Below are 25,231 nucleotides of genomic sequence, written 5' to 3'. Positions count from 1 at the left end.
GTATATATATATATATATATATATATATATATATATATATCAATACACATATAAACGAACGAGAGAGTAAACGTGTTCGCAGTCATAGCTTGAGGCAAAATGCATATACACACCGGACTGATCAAAAACATAAAGTTCACTATTTGGATTGGATGATATGTTCCATTTTACATTTGGGAAATTCGAAAATGAACTCAATTTATGCAGCTATTTTCAGAATATCTACGTACATGTATATGTGCGCGAAAAAATAATCCCTAATTAGCTAGAAATATTATTTTAATGAGAGGATTACCCTTTTTTTGAATAACAATTACCAATTTTTAATATTTATAATTTTATATTCGTATAAATATTATAAAATGTTTATACGATATTATATTTATATAATATGTATAATATATAAATATGTAAATACAAATAAGTACCTATAATTAAAAATTATTTTATCTCCTCCAAATATTTGCAGTACTTCAAAAATATTTTTCGATAGTCTGAATCATTATTTGCTATGTCAGTAAACACATAAATTTTTCCTCTGGAAATTTTCAATCACTTTTTTTCCCTGATTATAAAAATATACAATATTATATTTGTATGCGAATTTAATCATATTTCGTTATCGCATGTTAATCGGAAATTTATACAATAATAATTAACTATGTAATTTTGACATTGAGATTATGTTAATCAGTGTGTATGTACAGAAGTGATTTTCACTTTTAGAATCATTATGTTATAGTGTGATTAAAATTGTTCTTTAATATATTTGTTTCCGCAATTTTTCTTTATACACGTGCGTAAAAAATGAAGGAATGTCGCAGCAGCATGTAGTCGATAAATGCCTCCAAGACATAATGATTGCATGCGAATATAATTATGAGGAAAAGAGTTATCAAGGTTGAAGTGACTTTTATGTATGTATACATTATTTTCTTTATGTATGGTGTCAAAAGAGGAATTTCATAATTCAATCTATAGAAAAATAGTTTTTTTTCCAATCCAATCACTGGATCGATCACTAAATCTATCACAGTTCTTCTAACGATATCAAATTGAGACAAAAAACGAATTAAAAGTGTTGTGAATTTGATATCCTTAGAAAAACTGGCAATGAATCAGTCAATGAATCAATCAATCAATCAGAAAATCAAACAATATGTCAATCAATAAATCGATCAATGAATCAATCTATGAATAAATAAATCAGCCACTGAATCAACCACTGAATCAATCGATGAGTCAATGAATGAATCAATAAATTAATAAATCACACAATTACTCAATCAATTAATCAAACAGCCAATCATTCAATTAATTAATTTCTTAAAGTTCTCCAAGTCAGAATAGTTCCTTAATTAATTCATCGATCAAGATATCAATCAATCCACTAATAAATCCGTTGATCTACAAGTTAAAGTATCAATCAATCCACCTACTTTTTTACTTAATCAATACACTAATCAATCCATCAGCTATTTTTATCAATCATTCAAAAAAATAATCAATGACAGATTTATCAAAAATTCTATTCAGTAAATTCACATTTCTACGCTTGGTTAAAAATAGCAATCAACTAGCAATCAATCCACATATTAATCCATTGTTTTTTTCCAATCAATCAATAAATTAATCAATGAGAAATTTATCAAAAATTCTATACAGTTAATCCACATAACGACAATTGAATAAAAAACCAATCAACCATTACATCTTTCAAATTATTTATCAATCCAATTACTACTGCAATCACCTATCCAATCACTAATCAATTATCAAATAACAACAAATACAAATAACAACTACAATAGCTTAGAGTGATTGAATTTTCTATAGTTGTAATCTAGAAATCTAGAGCATGATCTAGATAAAAATATTAAACCAATCAATGCAACAGATAATCTATTCAATCGCTTCACCTATAAATCAATTTTTCAAACAATCTTTTCTCCAAACAATCAATTTATCAACAAATAAATTCATTTACTAACAAATTTACTAACTTAACTAAATCAATCATTAAAATATTATTGCATAAATTATTGTCTAATCTTCACCAATCCAGATTTTAATTCTTCAAAACTAAAACTAAGTTAAATATATTTAACTAATTCAGATTTGGTGAGTTTTCAAAAACAAAATGTAAATCACTAATTCAAATTAGCATACATTTTTATTAATTCAAATTTAGAGAGCAGGGGGTTTTTGGGGTTCCAGAATCGATCGAAACGCGGCAAATTTTTAATTTTCCGCCATATTGAATTTTTAAATTGACATCAATTTTTAATTTAAAACTGTCAAGAGGTTAACTATGCATATATCAATGCATTTATTTGTTTGTTTCCATCAATATTTTCCCCGAATGTTGCATATTTACTAAAAGAAGGTAATTTCCGTTTGATATATGCCATTTATAAAATCTAGTTTCATTCTCCCTAGCGAAATAACGCCTTTGAAAAGTGAAAAGTGGAAAAAGTTGAGTAATCGATCCCCCGGGGATCAATCGAATTCTTTACCAAAAAAAAGAGTAAATAAATAAAGAAAAAAAAGAAATAAAAAATGCAAGATTCCTTTTCGAAGTCTCGAGTCTCAAGGAGTGTTTCGCTTATGTAAGTGAGGATAAGATTCAAAAAGAGAGTGGGGCTGGTGGGGGTTGTATAAGGGCCCTCGGGCCGTCTGCTTCTTCTCTCAAAATGATTCACAGCCTCCGGTAATTTACATTCGTTTGCGTGGGTGATCGCTCTCGTCTGCCTCCCTTCGACTATATCTTTTCTTGTCCTGCACATCCGAAAGGTTAAACATACACCCACCAGAGGTCGTGTAACCGCAAGCGGATAGAAATCGCTCGCGCGAGAGAAAGAAGTTTCTCTCTCTCTCTCTCTCTCTAGTGGGACCGCGACAGGGAAATTATTCCCGATTCAAGGAAGAAAGAGTGAGACGAAAAAACAGTGTGTGTGTGTGTGTGAGAGAGAGAGAGAGAGAGGAGGAGGTTCTTAACTCGAATGCATCGGCCTGAGCGACTTATGTTGTAAGTACCTCAAGTCAGGCGTTAGAGCACTCAAAAGAGTCAAAAGCCCCGCGAGCATAAATGCGCACGAGTCGAGATTTACCTCATGAAGATCGATACCTACATGTACCTTGCTGTATGTATTGCTCTTGTATGAACAAGGATCGAGGGGTGGGAAAAATATTTCAGTATAAAAATCTACCTCATATTTACGCAAATGCGAAATAATGAATGAGGACAATGCCTCCTTTTTAATATTAATATTCAAAATATTTTCGATTTTGTTAAAAAAAATTGAGCGTCAACGCTAACTTCCAGGGAGCTTTATGGAAAGACTTATAAATTTGTCACTAATAGCTTCACTAATAGTGAAAAATAGAAAGGGACAAAGAAGGTAAGAAAGAAGAAAAAGAGGAAATAATAAACTAATAATAATAATTTTGGAAAAGTTTCGAATGAATGTTACACTCATAAAATCGATATTGGTACAGCAAACTTTTATAATTAGGTATGAAAATATAATTAGTGTATAACCAGAAGGAAAAGCGAGACTAGCTTTAGTTTACGAGAACAAAAGACTGCAACTCAATGAGTAAACGACTGCTAATTAACTGACATTACTACAATATACCAATCTCGACATAATTGTTTCTTTCTTTCCTAAAAAATCATCATCATCATCATTAAAAATTCACATCTACATTTCCATTATGAAAATTAACTATCGAATCTTCTTATAAAATAAACCTAAACCTACCCTTAATTAGTTGAGTAAAATTGGAAAATTCTATAGTAAAAATGGAAAAATAATATTAAAAATATGTTCGCGACGTTAGCCTAGTGGTTAGAGCGTTAGTCTATAAGTCCGTAGATCGTAGGTTCGATTCCCCCCGTGTGCAATTTTGATTATTTTCATAGTGTTGCGTTAATTCTACATCTTAGTCATTAGTAAAAATCGAGATAAAAATAGTAAAAAAAATTGAAGTAAAAATAGCAAACAAAATAATAGTATAAATACTAAATTCCTTTTTTCTTGTAGGGGAAAGTCCCCTAACGCCGGACACTTCTAGTTCTTCAACAAATGACAACACTCTAAATCTGAATCAGTGAAAATTTCACTGATTTCAATTCAGTGGCCCAGTTTTCTTTAATTCATCAGTGGGATTTCACTGAGAATCAGTAAAAACCACTGATTGTCAGTGAAATTCCACTGATTCATCAAAGAAAACTGGGTCACTGAATTGAAATCAGTGAAATTTTCACTGATTCAGATTTAGAGTGAAATCATCGGATTAAAAAATTGTCAAAAAAGTCGCGGAAGAACGTAATAATAAAGAATCAGAGTGCTCGGTTTGTCAATAACGCGAATGACCACGATGAGAGCACTAAATTGTTTTTTTTAGCGAGAAGACGTTGTATCGTATAAACTTCAAAGTGCGATTACTACTATAGTTTTGTGCTTAGGTGTTTATTTCAACTTGCATTAAAGAGAGGGTTTAACTATAATTCCAAGACTGTAAAAGATTTTTTTAATTTCTTAACGGTGTTAGTATAAAATAACATAATTTTGAGGATTGCTTGTCCCCTAGTACCGGACACAAGGAATTCCCCTAGTACCGGACAGTTAAAAAATTGGTTTTTGTAGGTAAACTCAGAAAAAATTTTTTTTCTAAAGTTGGTGATTTTATTTTACAATATCTTTGGCAATAACACTTCATTTAATACAGCAAGAATACAGTTTTTGATCGCTGCATCATTTTTCAATAATATCTTGCGTGTAAAATTAAAAGTTTTAGACTGTCCGGTACTAGGGGACAATTTCAAAATTGTAGTATTTCGATACCAAAACTAAATTGAACTTAAAAAAAAAGTTTATCAAAATATTCTATTTTTGTTAATTGATTTTGGTGTTATATATTGTAGAGTTAATTAATTCATAAATGAAGTCATATTTTTTGAAGTAGTTTTAATTTTATTTCATGAAAACCTTAGGTGTCCGGTACTAGGGGACTTCCCCCTATATATTCAAATAAACAAAACCAATTTGCCACATCGTGTATAAATTCCTCCTCTCGATTTACAGCTCAAAAACAAAAGATCCCATTCGATGGGAGGGGAAAAGAAAAAGAAAACCAATAACGGTACTTATATGTAGAACCTGTCGACGTTTATGCCCCTCAAATACATGATGGACATTTTTTTCCTCCCGGTGCTGTATAGGGCCACCTTCATTCTCGAGCCTCTCTCGTCCTCGTTAATTCACGATGCAACGAAGATGAAATTGGCAGAAAAGGACTCGACGAGAAAAAACAAGAGAAGAAGAAGAAAAAAAAAGAACCGACGTACGTTGTACCCTATTCGAAAGGAGTTTTACCACAAGAAGGGGGTGGTAGTGAGAGGGAACTGCAAAACGAAAAGAGAATGGTCTGAGAGAAAGAGAGATAGTGGAAGATAGCGGAACAAGAGAGGGGAACGAGAGAAGAACCACGGCCCTAGCCTTGAGCACAACACGACCCGTTTCAAAGACACGTATAGGGGCATAAGCAAAAAGGGCGCCCCCTCAAGAGAGAGGACAGAGAGAAAATAAAAAACTCTGTCTCTCTCTTTTTTTTCTCCATTTTTTATTTTCTCTCTCTCTTTTTCTATTTTTAATTAATAAACAAAGAGGAAAAGGAAGAGACGAAGAGAATAGGTAAGAAAGAGAAAAATAAAAAGAAAAACAGAGAAAGAAAGAGGGAGAAAAGATAGAAAGGAAGAGAGAGAACAAGGCAGAAAGGAAAGTGAGAAAAAAGATTAAGGGGGAAGAGAGTGAAAGAAACAAGGATAGAAAGAAAAAGAGAGAAAAGTAGATAAAAAAGAGAGAGAAGAAGATAAAAACAAAAATAGAGAGAGAGAGAGAGAGAGAGAGAGAGAAGAAAAGAGGGAAAAGCTAGATAGAGAGAAAGGAAAAAATAGAAACAAAAATTCACAGAGAAAAGTCAGAAAAGAGAAAAAATTAAAAAAAGGGAAAAAAGACAGAAAGAAAAAAAGAGAAAAGAAGAAAGAAAAATGGAGAAAAGAAGAAAGAAAGAGAAGAACGTAGATAAAGAGAGAGAAAAAAGCATAAACAAAAAAGAGACAGAGGGGGAAAAATATAGAGAAGAAGAAGGAAAGAGAGAACAAAATAAAAATAGGAAGAAAAATAGTGAATAAAAGAAGAAAAAGATAAAAATTAGAAAGGGAGAAAAAACGTAAGAAAGAAGAAATCGAAAAAGAGAAATAAACAGAAAGAGAAAAAAAGGAAAAGAAAAAAGACAGAGAGAAAATAGAAAGAAAAAGAAAAAATATAGAGGGAAAATAGAAAGAAAAAGAATAAATATAGAGGGAAAAAATAGAAAGAGAAGAAAAAATAGAGAGAAAGAAAAAGGAGAAAAATAATAAGAGAGTTAAAGAAGAAAATAGGGAAAAAATAGAAAAAAAGAGAGTGTGTGTGAGGGAGAGAATGCAAAGGGAAAGGGCTTGCCCTAAAATATGTGAACCCTGAAGGCAAAGTTGGACTCCTCGTTACATTCGTGGCTGATGCCCGAGGCGAATACGCGTCTGTATATCGTATGATACAAAAACATCACATTATTTTCTCTCAGCGCGAACGAAGCGAGCGAACCAGAGAAACGAAAAACCCTCTGGGCATGTGACCACCATTATACCTCTCTCACAGTCCAACCACCATTCTCCACCACCTCCATCCACTCCCCCTAAAGCATGACTCTCACACCGTCACCCTATATCTCTACCTTTTCGTCTACATTACCACGGATTACGGATTATGCGCAGCTTTTGAAAATACAAAGTTGACCCACAATATATACAAAGCAAAATGTAGCAAAAAAAAAAATAAATAAATAAGTTAAATATATTTTTTTTTCCTCATTTCACTTATGCTTCCCTACCCAACTTCTCTGATTTAATATTTTCCTGCAAATTTTCTATTTCGACTTCTATCACTGTTCACTCTTAAGTATCAAATTGTAACAAATTGGTATCAATATTGTGATCAAGTAAAAATTTCCTAAATTTAGTTTTTTTAATACAAAATTTTGATCAATTTGATAAAAAATTTGGATCATTTTGAGAACAGATTGTATCAATTTAATACCAAATTAAAAACATTATGGATCAAATTAGTATCAAAAGTTTTGATTGACTTCTTACCAAATTAAATCAAATTGATACTAAATTAAAACAAAAAATTTGTATACATTTCACATCAAATTATAGATCAAATTGGTACCAAGTTTAAACTGAAAATTTGCATACATTTGAAACCAAATTAAACCATATTGGTATCAAAATGTTTCAAATCGATACCATATCGAAACTAAAAATTTGTATACATTTGATAACAAATTGGTACCAAAATGTTTCAAATCGGTACCAAATTAGATCAAATTGAAACAAATAATTTGCATATTTACATTTTATACCAAATTAAATCAAATTGGTGCCAAATTAGATCAAATTGGTACCAAATTGAATCAATTTAATACCAGACTGCTACCAAAAATTTAAATAAAAATTAAACCAACTCGAATCAAATTGATACCAAAACATTAGATAAATTTTATACGAAATTTGATCAAATTAAAGTTTGATTAATTGAATCAAAACAATGATATCAAAAATTTAGATCAATTTGTGATTGAATTAAAGCAAATTCATATCAAATTGAAACAAAATTTTGGTTACATGTTATACTAAAATTGATTTAAATTGATGAGAAAAATTTAAATCAGTTTGATACGGTTTCAAATTTATCTACATTTTTCTAATCAATTTGATACAATATTGGATCAAATTGGTTCAAATTGGATTAAGTTGACAAAAAATTATATCAAATTGATATGTTAAATTAAAATTGGTACTAAATTGATACCAAACTGAGTCAATTTGATACCAAAAATGTAAATCAATTTAATATCGAATCGAATCAATTAGATTCAAAATATTTGTTTTAAAAACATAGAAAATTTAGAGCGGAAAATCAAAGATTAAAAAATTTCTTATTGATAACAGTGAAAAAGGAAAATGGTGTTAACAATTATTCAATTTTGGTGTTAACACAAAAAATTATCGACAATAAAAGTGAAATAATTAATAATCATCAGAAACTAAAAATAAACCCTCAAAAACAAAGGCGAAGGAAAATTAATTTTTAAGGTAACAACTTACCCCACAACCCTTACCTATCGTATTATACCAATTGAAATCAGTTTAATTACTGAGTGCAAAATTAATAACCGAAAATTAGTGAAATTTTCCCAAATGGGGTCTATGGTGCAAAGAGATATTCTCTCTACAATACGCTACATCTATATTCAGTGTCTTAATCAACTTGATTCAATTAGGATCCAACTTAACAACTTTAACAGAGTCCCCTCACTGTCCAATAATACCCTAAATAATGCTGTTAGTATCCTCTTCGTCTTTCGCACACTAAATACACCCCAGTGATGACAAAACCAAATTTTATCATTCTCACAAATGAATAAGAATAATTGTACCGAGAGTGAGAGTTAGAAATGATTGGGGACAATGTACACCCCTCAAAAGAATGTGTTTAGACAGACTCTATGAAGGCTGAGGATGAGCAATTCGAATTAGCATATAATTACAATTTCAATAGACACCAAAGGGGTAACAGATGAGTGAATGTAGTATAAGAGACAGATGACATCTAAATCAATTTAATAAAAGAAAAAAAATATCTTTTAAAAAAATAAATTATATTTACTAGGAAACAAATTTTAAATTTTAAATCTCGGCTAGTGAAATAGTAAAGTTACCAACCCACGGCTTATAATTAATTATTTCAAAAGTCTAGAGAGTAAAAAAAGAGGATTTCTAAAAAAGAGGATGTCGAGGTTAGTTGTAAACCTGATTTCCTTCGTGACAATCCTCATAAATAGGGGTTTCTTCACTTGTATGGGGTGTGTTTGCTCGGTTGACTCGTTCTTAGTGAGAGATGCACTTGAGCGGGAATTACGAGCACAAGGGAAGAAACGAGAAAGCACTCGGGGGTCTTCCTTCATCGTAGTACCCGGTGTCTCGTCAGCTCATATCTCATTTTATTTAATTGAGCTACTCGAATTCTCCTGAATTATATAATTTACAATTCCTCTCATAACACTAAATCTACCTCTTTACCCCAAAAAAAAATTTCAATTACTTTCCAACAAAAATTGAAACTATTCTCCATTTAGAAAACAAATAACAAACCGAAAAAAAATTTAAAATATAGAACGGAAATTGCGATAAAAAAATTATAAAATCTGATTTAAATTTTTTGAAAATGAACATTGTGAACAGAAAGAAAAAAAGAACAGAACTAAATTATATAACTCTGTGTAAAATTTTCTCTTACCATATAGAACACTGCAACTTTGTCAGCTTCCTTTGCTAGAAGTTTCCTCCAGTACACGTTTCCTGCAACATTAAATAATAATTTAGATGAAACAAAATAGCTCGAAATTATTTAATTTAAATTATAAAAAATGTATGACAATTTAAACATGTTTTCTGATTCTTTTTGTAGTTAACTTCAAAGAAATTAGATTATTAACTAATTTCTATAAAGTTAACTTCAATTAATTAAGTTAAATTCAATTAAATTTAACTTTTCTGACTATGTCTCTCCACTTTTATCAAAATCCTGACATGCTAGACAACTTTAGCACCCGGGATCGTATTCAGCGATCAAAAATACGTTGAAAACCATTCCCATATCAAAAATAACAAGAAAAAACTTTTTTTGGGCTTTACACCCACTTTTCTCAAAATTCTGCAGTATCAAACAATTTTTGGACCCAATATCGTGTTCAGGGGACCAAAATACATTAAAAATCATTCCCTTATCAAAAATACAAAAAAAAATCTTTTTTGGGTCTTTACCCCCACTTTTTTCAAAAATCTGCAGTGGCAGACAATTTTAGGACCTGGCATCGTGTTCAGCGATCAAAAATACGCTGAAAACCATTCCCATATCAAAAGTAACAAAAAAAAATCTTTTTTGGGCCTTTACCCCTACTTTTTTCAAAATTCTGCCAGGGTGGATAATTTTTGGACTTCGAATCGGATTCATTTGGTAAAAAAAAATTGAAAATAACTGCGATATCAAAAATAAATAGGCGAATTTTCTAACCCTAAGTAATCGTTCTCCAACGATAAATGCAAAGAGTCCGACTGTCTGGTCAGAATCCAGATTAAGACTCCAGAAAAAGGGTTTCAGTTTGGAGACTCCAAACCGAAACCCATTTTTTGGAGTCTTAATCTGGACCCATTTTAAGCATTCTACCAAATTGAACCCAGATCGGAAAATTATTTCTGCTTTCCAAAAAAAGAAAAAATTTACAAAAAAGTCTACGCGATCGTGAATGAATATAAAGTATAACCAAAACATTGAAATAGAAAAGACAAAAAGAAATTTGTATATTGCATTGGCGAATAGGATTCACATTTATGAGATAACGCTTGCATATATATGTATCTATAAAACGTCTCGGCATGCACCTTTGTTGTAAAGTGAAGCTGCAGTACACACTCTGGCCATCGGCCATTCGAGAATAATGGGGCAGTTGCGAGAGAGACTTGCGAGTGCCATGCCGATATAAAGGGAACCGGGTTTGACCCGTTCTGTCGTATTGGAGGAGCCCTTAGGCGAAAACGGCCACGGCCAACAACATCGTTCTCAAAGATGCCCAAGAGCACTTCGAAACCCGAAACGATGCCGCCTCGCATACGTAAAAGCCAACTTTACCATGGACAAGGTGACGTCTGACCTTAACAATTTTTTTGTTTTTTGTGTTTTTCTTTTACACTTCTATTCTATGTTGATGATGACACCAAATGAATTTTCACCAATTTTTTCATTTCTAGTTATTTAATTTTTATTTCCAATCAGTATACCAAAGTCCCAAAATTATTTCTCAAAATGGTTACTCGGGGATTTTCGGGGTCGCTAATTACGAATCTGAAGTCTGATTTTAAAAATCCAAAATGGCGGACTCAATATGGCGGACTTTTTAAAAATATTTTATGGATTCAAAAAAAGCTTGGCGTAATAATAATGAAAGCTAAAAAAAATACGAGACAAAATAATTCAGCCGAATTTATTTCTCAATTCGAGGGGAAAAAAATGTGTTTAAAAGAAGAACCACTGCAATTTGTACCTAATGCATTTGTGGAGGTGAACTGCAAGTGTAGGTGGTGATGGATGCTGGACAAAGAGAGAGAGAGAGAAAGAGAAAGAGGTGAAAGAGATGAAGTTTGAGGGGGTAGGGATAAACAGGCAGAAGCGAGAGAAAACTACATTACTCTGTTCAACTCAGTTGAAGCTAGGCTGCAGCAGTGCGCGTATCGTGAAAGCCGAGTCTTCACGTGCAACCAATACCACGTGGTTGTAGTGTTATCATTTGTGTTTTTGTCATTCGTTATAGAATAAAGTGCTTTTTAAATTTAAACAAAACAAACGAGAACGTGATTTTTGTTTATTTTTATTAAACAGAAATAGAAAAACAATTATTTGTTTTTAAATAAAATACTCGAAAGTATTCTCATATCTCTTGCACTGTGGATACCAGAGAAACCGTCAACCTGGAGCCCACGTGCCAGAAACGGTGAGATAATGTTAATTAACTGAATTATAATTCAAAGATCTAAATCAGAGTTGAAAGAAATTGACAATTGGAAGCAAAAATTGCCATTTTTTATTAGATTGTTGAAGTTATTTTCTACTTTTTAACTGGGGTCGAATTAGAACATCGAGACACCGATTCTTTGACTAGTAGATAATAAACCAAAAACTAGATTTTATTTAAAAGACTTTAAAAAGAATACTAAATTTTATTCAGTATTTAGAACTAAAAATAAAAACTGAAAGCAAAACTAATATGAACTGACGGCAAAACTAAGGGGCCATCCATAAACCACGTAGCCTCTTGAGGGGGAGGGGGGGGGGTCAAGCAATTGACTACGACAAGAGGAAAAAATGGCGCTAATACATGTAATAGCGTACTACATGGGGGGAGGGGGGGTCAAAATTCCCCAAAAATGGGGCTACGTGGTTTATGGACGGCCCCTAATGAGTACTAAGAAGTAGTGAAACCGAAAGTAATTTAAGAACCGAAGACAAAACTAATAAGAACTCGGAACGAAACTAGTAAAAACTAAAACCGAAAATAATTTAAAACCCGAAGACAAAACTAATAAGAACTAAAACCGAAAGTAATTTAAGAACCGAGGACAAAACTAATAAGATAACTCAGAACGAAACTAGTAAAAACTAAAATCGAAAATAATTTAAAAACCGAAGGCAAGACAAAGAAAAAATAAAACCGGAAGTATTTATTTTATACTGTAAAAAAACCAAATACGAAACGAATATAAAAACAGAAGAAAAAACTAATAAGAGCTGAAAACGAAACTACTAAAAATACACCGCAAATGTAAAACAACATCCACTGAATAATTAAAATACCTTTTACAATAATTACCCTTCTTAAAATTCTTGTAAAACTTATTACTAACAGAACAACAAATTAACACAATCTGACAAATCCCAAAACGAATCTTTATCCATATAATAACCATTAACAAAGAAAAAATTAACCACATCTCTAAATTTTTCCTCAACATTAAATGATATTAATGATATAAATTATCGCCAAACGCTTCTCAAAATCCTATTATACTTATCAGCAAATCTCCTTTGAACTTTATGACAAACTTAATTAAAAGAGATTACGCACTTATATACATTTTAAAAACAAACATTTTCTTTTTTTAAACGAAATTTAATGATCGGTATTATTAAATTTTATTATCTGGAAACGAAGAACGCTCAATTTTCATAAAACAAGATATTAAAAATTCTGAACCACCTTTCAAGTTTAATTAAAAACCTACATATATATAAGCTCGCAATATACGAAATCTATACGCGCGATTATAAGAGGAGACTTATGTCACATATAAATATAAATTATCCTGAGAAAAGTCACTTTAAGCTTTACTATCAGACAAGTATATTCCCGCTGTAATTAGCAAACAGGAACAATTTATGAAAGACTGCGGCTTAATTGCTCGACCACATTATGTCTCTCACTTCGTTAGGCACAGATTTATTATCCTTCACCTTCCCTTTGCACAATTCAATTTCCTGTTATAACTACTTTACAACTTTATTTATAAGATTTGATATTTTTTGTTTTTTATACTTAATGCATTTTTTACTATCTTTAGAAAAATTTATAAAAATACAAAAAAATAGTTCATGTAAAAAAATTGCTTTACTGTAATTTCTTTTAAAAACCAGTTTTAAAATTCTATCATCTGCATAATAAACATTAACATATATGTGCGATCATATATAGAAGCTCAAAGAAAAAAATTTCTACTGCATATATTAAAATAGGACCAAATGATATGGAAAATGGCTCCATCTACGCAGTGATCAAAGCGAGTCCTCTGGGTATCAACATTTTCTCTGAGCTGAATTTATTTAATATGTATATATTTGAAAAAATTAATGTCACCGTTAATGAAACTAGAATCAAATAGAAACTAATTGCAATCATTAATATTCTAAACTGGATTATTAAACTGTACGAAAAGCTGTATAATATGAATGCTTATCCGCTGGTTGTTAGTTGCACTTCAAGTCATATGATTTACGCACTAAGAGAAAGAAAAGGGGATCGTAAAATATTGAATGAGAACTTAATTTAAATCAAGTGGGTTGATTAACCTGTAAAATGTTGATATATTTTTGTTAAATATTACATGCGAAAAAAAATCTGTACCTAAAACAGTTATAAATTTAAATTTATTTTTAATTTTATTAATTAAATTTTTAGTTGTTTCAATTAATAAACTTTTTGTTGTACCAATAAAATTTTTGTTGTCTTAACCAAACTTTGCTTTGGTTTTGATTGTTTCAACACAACCATAACCTTTTATTTTGTAGCAACAAGCAAAATTTTATTCACAAAAATTCCAACCAAACAGTGAGTTTAAATCTTTAAATACCAACCAAATGTTTTGTTGCGGCAAAATCAAACTCTTTTCCCATTGTAAATATAAAATAAAAAAAAACTACAAAATATAAAAATATAAATAAAAAAAAGTAACAAAGTTCGCATACATAGAAAAAAAACTATCTAATTAAAAGTTTTTTACCCTTTTGTACCCACAGCATAATCCACAGAACTACGCGTCAAACTTCCAGGGCACTGGACAGATTCCCTATCAAGCGCCACAATAGAAATAATACGAAAAAACTCCAATACTGGTTAGGTGGCCCGAATAAAAAACCCCACGCAATATATAAAATGGACAGAGGGCTTCCGGAATGATGGGAATGAGTTGAGTTGCAAGGGGATGGGATGGGATGAGGGTCGGGGGCAAAAGGAACTAGGTGAAGCCCTAAGGATACGCTGCAGGCTAAAATGCGTTCTGCAGTTGCCGTAATTAGAACCGAACGCCCCAAGCAAATGCCCCCCGGCTGACGAGTATCTCGCGAACCGAAATTATTCATGAAGCGAACAGAGGAAGCACAATTTACCCGCAAATATTTTATCTCGTTCGTCTCAATTGACCACACATTGTATATGTGTGTGTGTGCATTTTCGTTCAAAAAAGAAAAAAAGAAAAAAAATTTCGACATTTCGAGAACATTGCCATCACATTTTCTATTATATTTTTTAACAATAATATTCATGTATATAATAACAATAGAAATTATTAAACGACCTCCAATGTTTTATTATCAACAAAATTATTATGAATGTTAATATTATCATAATTATTATACGAATAATTATTAATAATCATAATATCATGATAGGGTTTTTCTAACCATTTCAGATTTAGAGAATAATAAATATTGTAATTTTTACTAATTTAGTAGTAAAACTCATTCAAAAGCCAAAAGTCAGTTACTGATAATTCAAATTAGTAAACATTTTTACAAATTTAAATTTAAAGACTTTTAAATTGGCAAATTTTACTAATAAATTACTAGAAATTACAAATAAATTAGTGACTTACTTTTTGCGTTTAAATTAGTAAATTATACTAGTAGAAATTACTATTTATTAGTAAAAGTACCTAATTTAAAGGTAAAAAGTCAGTCACTAATTCAAATTACTAAACAATTTTTACTAATTCATTTTTAGAGAGTACATTTGAGGCCTTGGATCCAATAACTCGCCCGACGCTCGGAGGAACGCGCAACTGCCAGTCAGTGAGCAGTGAGCGCCTCTGGGCCACTCACTGCTACCCGACTGGTATTAGCGCGTGCCTTCGAGCGTCGGGCGAGTTATTGGATCCAAGGCCTCATTTTTATTAACAACAACATGATTGAAATAAATATTATAAAAGGAAAAGTTGCCGTAAAACGAGAAATTCTTTCCCACATGAAAAGTATTTACCTGTCTCATAAAAATTATTGAACAGCTCTTAAACAAATATTCAATTTTCTCTAAATCGTCTTTTAAATATTTCCTACCTACTTCACGTCAGTATATCTATAATTAGTGAAAGCATAATTGAAACATATCTACAATTTCTCAACAACATTTTCAGTCTATAGTTCATAAAAATTAGAAATTAAAATATAAATTAAAATATCTACTAAATAAGCAAACATTCAACAAAACAGAAGTAAATTTCTACCAGAATAACAAATTTTAGTGATTTAATATTAGTAACTGGCAACAATTCGCGCGCGGCTAACTTCTAACTATCTTTTTTTAAATAAAATTAGCAATTTTAAAAATAATAGACTTTAAAAATTTTCTAATTTAAATTTTTCTTGAAAACACTAAAAAAAATTCAATTTTTGAAAAATTACAAATAAATTGCAGAAATTCAATTATTTCCCAAAAAAAATAAAATTCTTTTTATAAAATTCAACTATGTTCAAAATTTGAAAAAAATTCTCGTAAAAATCCTAATTCTCTTTTATAAATAACAAAATTCTTCTCCAAAATTCAATTATTTTCATAAATGTCAAAAAAATTCTTGTCATAATTTCAATTATTTTCGAAAATAAAATGCATTTTTCTAATTTCAATGATTTTCATTATCTTCTATTTTAATAAAATTTATCAAAAAGAATTCAATCATTTAAAAAAAATTTTAATAAAATTGTATGCAAACATTTAATTATTTTCATAAAAAATAATTTAAAATTCTAGAAAATAATAATTGAATTAAAATGATGAAAATAATTTTGATGAAGTTACAGTAACAATATTCTTATTATATAAAATAATGATTTTATCTCTCGGTCATCTTTAATTATTAGAAAACATGAAGAAATCGATCACTTCGAGTCTTCGACTCGGAGCAATCGATATCTTCATGTTTTACAACAATACTTTTATAAGTTTTTTAATTTAGAAAAGGTTTGAATTTGAATCTTTTGAATGTCTTAATTCGTGTGGAAAATCCTGTTCCAAAAATAAGATTAAAAATAGGCATTGTGCAAATATTTTTCTTCTTTTTCTAAAACAAAATAATAATTTTGTTAAAAAAATTGTGATTCATAAAAAAAAATAATGCAAAATAAATAAATTTTCTATTTCTTAATTACAGTTGTTTAACAATTTTCTAATTTTCCTCAGAAGTAAAGAACAAAAATCTGCATAATTTTAATTTGACAAAACATAATATTTAACGAAATTTTAGTCTTTTAATGAAAAGAAGTGAAAAAATTCTGATGATTTCTATTTGTCTTTACAATTTTGAATTAATTATAAAATAAAAATAATTATAACACAATAATATAATTTACAATCTATCTAAAGATAACAAAAAACAAAAGTATAAACAAAAGAGACAACTTCAGAGTGTGAGGGACAGAAAAAGTGAATGAATCAAAGAACATTCAAATTATTATAGTTAATTAATAATAATAAGAATAATAATTATTAATAATAATAATGCTATTAATAATAATAATAATATAATAATAATAATAATAATAATAATAATAATAATAATAATAATAATAATAATAATAATAATAATAATAATAATAATAATAATAATAATAATAATAATAATAATAATAATAATAATAATAATAATAATAATAATAATAATAATAATAAACTGTTACTAATTTAAATTAGCAAAAATTTATACTATTTTAAGATAGTTATATTTGAAAGTACTAATTTAAATTAGTAACAAGTTCTAATAGTTTAAAATAGTAATTTAGTAATAATTTGAATTTAAATTAATTAAATTAGTAGAAACTGTTAATAATTTAGATTATTAGAAATTGTTACTAACTTAAATTAGCAAAAATTTACACTAATTTAAAGTAGAAAAAATTGTTACTAATTTAAATGATAAAAAATTTGTACTAATTTAAAGTAGTAGAAATTGATATTAATTTAAATTAGTACAAAGTATTACAAATTTTAATTCTTAGAAATTATTACTAATTTAAATTGGTAAAAATTGTTACTAATTTTAATTATCAGAAATGGTTACCAATTTAAACTATTATAAATAGTTACTAATTTCAATTACTGGATAACATTGTCACTAATTTAAATCCAAAGAGAAAACTTTTCAGAAACAAAAGAAATAACACCCCTAGAGGGTCAAAAATGCCAACTTCACTCCCGCAAAACCAAAAAAATTACACTATAATTACTAAATACACGAATCACTAGAAATTTCTCTCGGAGAATAAAATAAAGACATTTCAAAAATAAAGACATCATTCATCACGCGAAATATACAGTGGAAATAAATAATGTTCTCCAAATGTCTTAGTTATCAATAATTGCAGCTAATATCGACACTCGATAGTAAGTTGCACATTAAAAATCTCAAACTGGATCGATACATATATCTGTATTTACCTCTATAAAGCAATAATACGAGGGGAGTCCAGTTAAGAACACTGTAATTGTAAACCAAACTCTTGAGAAACAAGTTTTCTTCTACTTTGATCGCGTCTAAATTGCCTCAATTATTGCTCAAATGGATTGTTGATATCAACTTGGAGAACAAAAAAAGAAAAAAAAATTCTCTTATAAAGGTTATATTTCTCGACAGATCTATAAATTTATATTGCGGAAAATTAAACTTCAGCGATGCAATAATATAAATAAATGTTGATACAATATACTGAGTATATATACAAATATTAAAAACATCTTTACTCTCTAAAACTGAATCAGTGAAATGTGACTGATTTTCAGTTTCCCTCCATTCTCACTCTCTAAATCTAATTCAGTTAAAAATCAGTTTAATAATAATTAATAAATGAATAAAACAGTTTAATAAATAATACTTTCAATTGATTTGTATTAGTGACTGACTTTTTGCTTCAAAGTCAAACATTTAAAATTTACCAAATCATCAGTAAAAATATTCCACTGATAAATCAATAAATTTTCACTGACCGATTAATTAATTTAAAAATAATTTTTGGGGAATATTTAAATTATTTTCTTGACATAGTTAAACATATCGGCATACCCTTCCCTTAAAAGTCTATTGTATTAAAAATATTTCTTAGTAAACGCTCTAAAAACAGTTTGAATACAAATTTATTAATTTCAAAAACCAGACGCAACAAGATAATTTATGTACCTAAATAATTTCAAAAATTTATCGATAATTTGAAAAGAAAATTTTTTTGCGAAAAAGAATCTTGTTAAGAATTTTAAAAAATAGTTGAGACGAATGATTCAAATTAAAACGTTAATTGCAATTTATTATGTTTTTCTTTGTTTTTTTTTTTTTTGTCTGTATGAACGACTACCACTATTACTAGGGGATTTATTTAATTAACGACCGTAAAGCGAGAATGAAAGATGTTTTCTTTAATTTAAACTTGTGCTATTTCAAAGACTACTGATAAATTTAAATTAGAATTCTTTTTTCATCTTTCCCGTGCGATAAAATGAGGTAAAAATAAATATAATATATATTTTATAGACAGGAATGTATATAAGACACGATGTAATTTTTCTTTAATACTTGGTTGTTTCTTTGAAAGCTGGATAAATTCGCAATAGGGGGGCACATATGTGTTTGTATTTGTGCATATATATCTATAGCAAAAGTAGTACAGTCCTTTGCTGCCTCCAGATATTATTACTGCTCCCATCTTAGTACAACCTATGAATGATATACTCGTTTTCAAAGGTGGCATCAAGTAATAACTGCCACATGCAGACATGACAAATGATAGTTGACTTACTCAAGCTGTTACTACTGCATGCTGTGTTATATATATACATATTAGATTAATGAGCAGATTCTCTTCGCTCTTAAATTTTTTTTAATTTCAATTGCTCTCCTTTTTTCCGCACTAGTTTGAAAATTTTCTCTTATAACTTTTATATATACGTGTATATATGTGATGCATTCTAAAGAAAAGGTACCTAAGAACAGGGTTACCACAAAAATTTAATTTTCTTTTTTCCTGCCTTTTCCCTGATTTCCAGACAAAATTTTGTATTTTTCCCTGACCCTAAAGAATATTCTGATTCACTCCAAGAATTATTAGATACTCAAAAAAATGTTCTATCACATTTATTTACGAATTTCTTTAATTGAAAAATTATTCAAAAACGTCAATAACTTCATTTTTAAATAAATATTTTATCAATATTATTTTTCCATACGAATTAAGATTTACAAAAAATTCAAATTCAAACCTTTTTGAAATTCAACAACTTATAATAATTAAAGATGACCGAGTGATTAAAATCATTATTTTATATTATAAGAATATTGTTATACTGGAACTTCTTCAAAATTATTTTAATCATACAATTCAATTATTATTTTCTAGAATTTTTAACTAAAATTCTTCTTTATATCAATTATTTTTAATAATTTTCAAAAAAGTACTTTGAGAATTTTCAAATTCATTTGCTTACACTTCGAATTTTCCGAAATTTCGAATATTCAAAAATTCTTCAAATTAATATATATTAGAAAATAAAAACTTTAAATAATTCTAAAAAACATTTAATTAAACATTTTCAAAAAAATTAATTCTACAGAATTGTTAGTTAAAAATATGAAAAATTTAGATTTTCAAAGATTTTAATTTGAAACTTTTTAAAAAGTCAATTTTTTCTAAAAATTCACGCTATAATGCTTTTAATATTCAATTATTATCTAAACATTTAACTGAAATTCATTTTTAAATCAATTTTTATAAGAAAAATTCTACGACAATTCAATAATTTAAATACAAAAATAAATAATTCATTAAATAATAATTGAATATATGTTTCTTGAGAATTAATTCTCGTATAGTACATTGTACAACTAGTGGCGAAAGAGTGAAGTTTGCGGCTCGAGCGTAGCGAGAGCAGCAATCACTCTCGAAAAATCATTCTTTCACCACGAGTTGTGCACTACGTTTTCTCCAACGCCTTGCGAGGAAAGGTTTCTTCGTGAGTTTCGTATAATTTTAATTTAACGTATGCTTATGTTTAATATAATAAAAGACGAATGTTTTGAGTGGGGAAAAAGTAAGATACAAAATAAATCTCGGTCAAAGAACAAGAAAAAAGAATAAATTCATGATTTACTTTCGCCACGCCAAATTTTACTTTCGCCACGCTCTTCAGAGCAGTTGAGAAAAGTTCTACTTTCGCCACACTTTTCTACCAAGAAAAGTACTCCTTTCAGAGCAAGTGTTGGAGAAAAGAATTTTATCAAACAATTTCTAAACAATTGAATTCTTTTGACGAATTTTAATAAAATTTATAAGAATAATTACATTTTTCGAGAAATTCGATTAAAATTGTAATAAAAATAATAGAAATTCTGCGATGATGAAAATAATTGAATTCCTAAAAAAAATTTCATTATATTTACAAAAATAATTGAATCTCTGTAAAAAATTTTATTATTTATGAAAATAATATAATTATTGCGAAGAAATTTTTAAAAAATTTGTAAATAATTGAATTCGTGTGAAATTATTATTTATGAAATAAATTAAATGTTTGGGTAGAATTTTATCAAAATATTTTTTAAAAACCTAATTGAATCTTTTTGGAAAATTTCATTAAAATAATGAATATTAAAAATCATTAAATTGATGAAAATTTTTGAAAATAATTGAAATTTTGACAAGAATTTTATTTAAATTTTTTAAAATAATTGAATTTTGAAGAAGAATTTGATTATTTATAGAGATAATTAAAATTTTGACGAGAATTTATTTAAATTTTTGAACATAATTGAATTTCTGAGAAGAATTTTATTACTTTTGAAAATAATTGAAATTCTGTGATGAGTTTTATTATTCATAAAAATAATGGAATTATTGCGAAGAAATTAATTAAAAATTTGTAAATAATTGAATTCCTATGAAATTATATAATTTGTAAAAATAATTAAATGTTTGCGTACCTAGAATTTTCTTCAAATTTTTTTTAATAATTGAATTCTTTTGGAAAATTTTATTTAAATAGTAGATATTGAAAATCATTGAAATGAACAAAATTTTTGAAATTAATTGAAATTTTGCAAAGAATTTTATTACAATTTTTGAAGATAATTGAATTTTAGAGAAGAATTTTATTATTTATATACATAAAATTGAAATTTTGACTAGAATTTTTGAAAATTTTTGAACATAATTGAATTCTTCTATAAATCCATTATTTTTAATAATTAATTAAATATATGTCATAAAATTTAACTAGTTTCAGAAGGAATTGAATTATTTAAATTTTTCAAAAAATCTAAGTTTCTTTTTCATTAAATAATTCATAATAATTTTATGATAGTTCTCCATGAATAAAGTTATTTAATATTTATTTTCGATCGAAAATCAGTAGTTAGATTTAATTTTAGTCAGACAATGTTATGATCATATTTATGTAAATTCTCTTCTTATATTTTTATTTCTTTTTGTATAGAAAGATTCTTTTTTCTATTTTGTACCGTTTTTTCTTTTGAAATTACAATTTTTTATACCCAAAAGTCGAAATAAAAAATATGCGCAAAATTAATTCTCTATAAAATATTAAGGTCATAGGACATTTACTGATATTCAGTATAATGTAAAAATATTTTACAGACTAAAATTATCTTTAATGACTAATTTTCAAATAAAAAAATGAGAAAAAAATTGTACGACTATATAGAATTGATTTAAACCACTTAACTGACCTAAACTACTTATATTTTCAATTAAAAATATTTTGAAAAAGGTTTTTTATTTTCCGAATTTGAAAAAAAGTAGCAAAAAGAAGATTAAAAATTCCTCTTCACTATCAAAATAAGTGGAGAAAAAAAAACTTCTAAATGCATGTTTCCACACACTGAATAAAGAGACCGTTTCATCGAAAATGAGCGTCTCGACTGAAACCCCCTAAGGAAATGTAAACCCGTTGACATCGTGGGCTGCAAATCGAGTCGCACTTGCGGTGAGAATTTCCGTCTCGCGGGCTAAGTAGGTAAAAGCAAGTAGTAGAGTTGGAAATGGACAAAGATGAAATGGAGCAAGACATGCATTGGCGCGTGTCGGGAGTGCCTCCTTTGCTTGTTGCTGCAAAGCCAGGCGCATAGATATTACGTAGGCAGCACATATTCTATATAGTCAAACGCGAATCAACCAGGCAATTTTTAACATTAATATACGTCCCACTGTCATCTTACGGCAATAAAACATGTTTATACATATGTTAATCCCGCTCTATCACAACGGATTACTACACAAAGAGTTTGAATAAGAAAAATTGAATTCCCGTTTTTGTAAAAAAAATAAAAAATCCGTTTGTTTTACAATTATTCCTTGGTACTACAGTACCTTCCTTATAAAAAAACACTAGAAAAAAGTTGGTGTGATTTTTGTTGCGTGTTAAATTAACCAATGTTAAACGACATAGAATGTGGCGCCACCTATAACGGTTAAATTTGTTGCGTGTTATTTTAACACCAAATTCGGTGTTAAAATAACACTTTATTTTCTATGCATAAAATTTAGGTACCCACAAGGCAAAAATATAAAATTACTTTTACTATTTACAAACTAAACCCTAAACTGTCTAGAACTTCTTCCCTGAAACTTTTACTATTTCCAAAGTACATTTTACTATACTATACTAAACTTTTACACTTTTACGCAATTTACGGACCAAAAATAAAAAATTACGGACCAATGACTGACAACAATATAACCAGTCCGAGTCAAATAAGAGAACATTTTACTTAAAACTATATAAATTAAATTTTTCATAACTATAAAACATGAAGATATTGATAATAATAATTAAAAATGGCCCAGTGATAAAATCATTATTTTATATTATAAGAATATAGTACTTCTTCAAAATTATTTTCATCATTTCAACTATTTTCTAGAATTTTTAACTAAAATTCTTCTTTAAAATTAAATCAATTAATTTTCGAAAAAGTTCTTTGAGAATTTTCAAATTCATTTGCTTATAATATTCAATTTTACAAAATTTTAATTATTTGTAAATTCTTCAATTAAATAAATATTAGAAAATAAAAACATTAAATAATATAAAAAAAATTCATTTCAAAATTCAATTATTTCTAAAAATCCACGCTATATTGCTTTTAATATTTAATTATTATCTAAAATTTTAACCGAAATTAATTTTTTAATCAATTTTTATTAGAAAATTCTACGAGAATTCAATTATATTAATGCAAAAAAAATGATTCATTGAATAATTAAATATTTCTTGAAATTGAATTCTCATAAAGAATTTTATCAACAAATTTTTAAATAATTGAATTCTATTGACGAATTTTAATAATAAAATATTTAAGAATAATTACATTTTTTGAGAAATTAGATTAAAATTGTAATAAAAATAATAGAAATTCTGCGATGAGTTTTATTTTTTATGAAAATAATTGAATTTCTAAAAATAATTTTATTATTTACAAAAATTATTGAATCTCTGTAAAAAATTTTATTATTTATGAAAATAATATAATTATTGAGAAGAAATTTATATAAAATTTGTAAATAATTTAATTTCTGTGAAATTATTATTATTTATAAATAAATTAAATGTTTGGGTAGAATTTTATCAAAATATTTTTTTAAAACTTATAATTGATGGATTTTTGCCAAGAATTTTATTTAAATTTTTAAAAATAATTGAATTTCGAAGAAGAATTTTATTATTTATAGAGATAATTGAAATTTTGACGAGAATTTATTTAAATTTTTGAACATAATTGAATTTCTGAGAAGAATTTTATTACTTTTGAAAATAATTTAATTCCTTAAAAGTAATTTATTATTTTCGAACATAATTTAATTTCTGAGAAAAATTTTATTACTCTTGAAAATAATTGAATTTCTGCAATAATTTGTAATTTTATCAAAATAAAATTTTTTTTACTGTTTTTAATTTAAATTCTTCTATAAATCAATTATTTTTAATAATTTTTAAAAAAGTTCTTTAAGAATTTTCAAATTCATTTGTTTACAATTCAATTTTACAAAACTTTAATTATTTGGAAATTCTTCAATTAAATATATTATATTAGAAAATAAAAACTTCAAAAAAATAATTTCAAGTAAAAGTGCAATAATCTTTTTCAAAAAAATTAATTTTTCTACAAAATTGTTAGTTAAAAGTATAAAAAATTTAAATTTTTAAAGATTTTAATATGGAAATTTTTCAATATTCTATTATTTCTCAGAATTCAAGCTATAATCCTAATAATGTTTAATTATAAACTAAAATTTTAAGAGAAATTTATTTTATTGAATAATTGAATAGTGAATTCTCATAAAGAATTTTATTAATAAATTTTTAAATAATTGAATTCTTTCTACGAATTTTAATAAAAGTTTTAAGAATAATTACACCTTTTGAGAAATTCCATTAAAATTGTATTAAAAATAATTGAAATTCAACATTGAGTTTTATTATTTATGAAAATAATTGAATTCCTAAAAAGAATTTTATTATTTCTGAGAATAATTGAATCCCTATACAAAATTTTATTATTTCTACAAAAAAATTGAAATTTTGACGAGAATTTAAAAAAATTTTTGAACATATAATTGAATTTCTGCAAAGAATATTATTAATTTTGATAATAATTGAATTTCTGCGAAGAATTTTATTAATTTTGAAAATAATTGAATTTCTGCGAAGAATTTTATAAATTTTGAAAATAATTGAATTTCTGCAA

At 27.5% G+C, this 25,231-nt stretch overlaps 1 protein-coding gene and 1 long non-coding RNA gene across 3 annotated transcripts in view; one reads left to right on the top strand and one right to left on the bottom strand.

Moving 5' to 3' along the window:
* Positions 1-25,231, bottom strand: part of LOC122506436 — a 68,330-nt gene that overhangs the window by 3,248 nt on the left and 39,851 nt on the right. Inside the window, exon 6 of the long non-coding RNA XR_006302005.1 lies at positions 9,408-9,469. This is a non-coding gene — a long non-coding RNA (uncharacterized LOC122506436). The remainder of the gene's footprint in view (positions 1-9,407; positions 9,470-25,231) is intronic.
* Positions 846-25,231, top strand: part of LOC122506416 (BTB/POZ domain-containing protein kctd15) — a 67,946-nt gene continuing 43,560 nt past the window's right edge. The window contains exon 1 of one of the 2 annotated variants that reach the window (XM_043618566.1): positions 846-917. In XM_043618566.1, coding sequence (XP_043474501.1) covers positions 880-917 — 38 coding nt within the window. In that variant the 5' untranslated portion in view covers positions 846-879. Of the gene's footprint in view, positions 918-11,357; positions 11,659-25,231 lie in introns of those variants that run through there. The other variant, XM_043618576.1, reaches the window with a different exon arrangement.

Source organism: Leptopilina heterotoma, unplaced genomic scaffold, assembly GCF_015476425.1.
Source record: "Leptopilina heterotoma isolate Lh14 unplaced genomic scaffold, ASM1547642v1 Lhet_114, whole genome shotgun sequence".
Lineage (NCBI taxonomy): Eukaryota > Metazoa > Arthropoda > Insecta > Hymenoptera > Figitidae > Leptopilina > Leptopilina heterotoma.
Note: the sequence above shows the minus strand (reverse complement) of the source record. Positions and strands in the feature narration are given on the sequence as shown.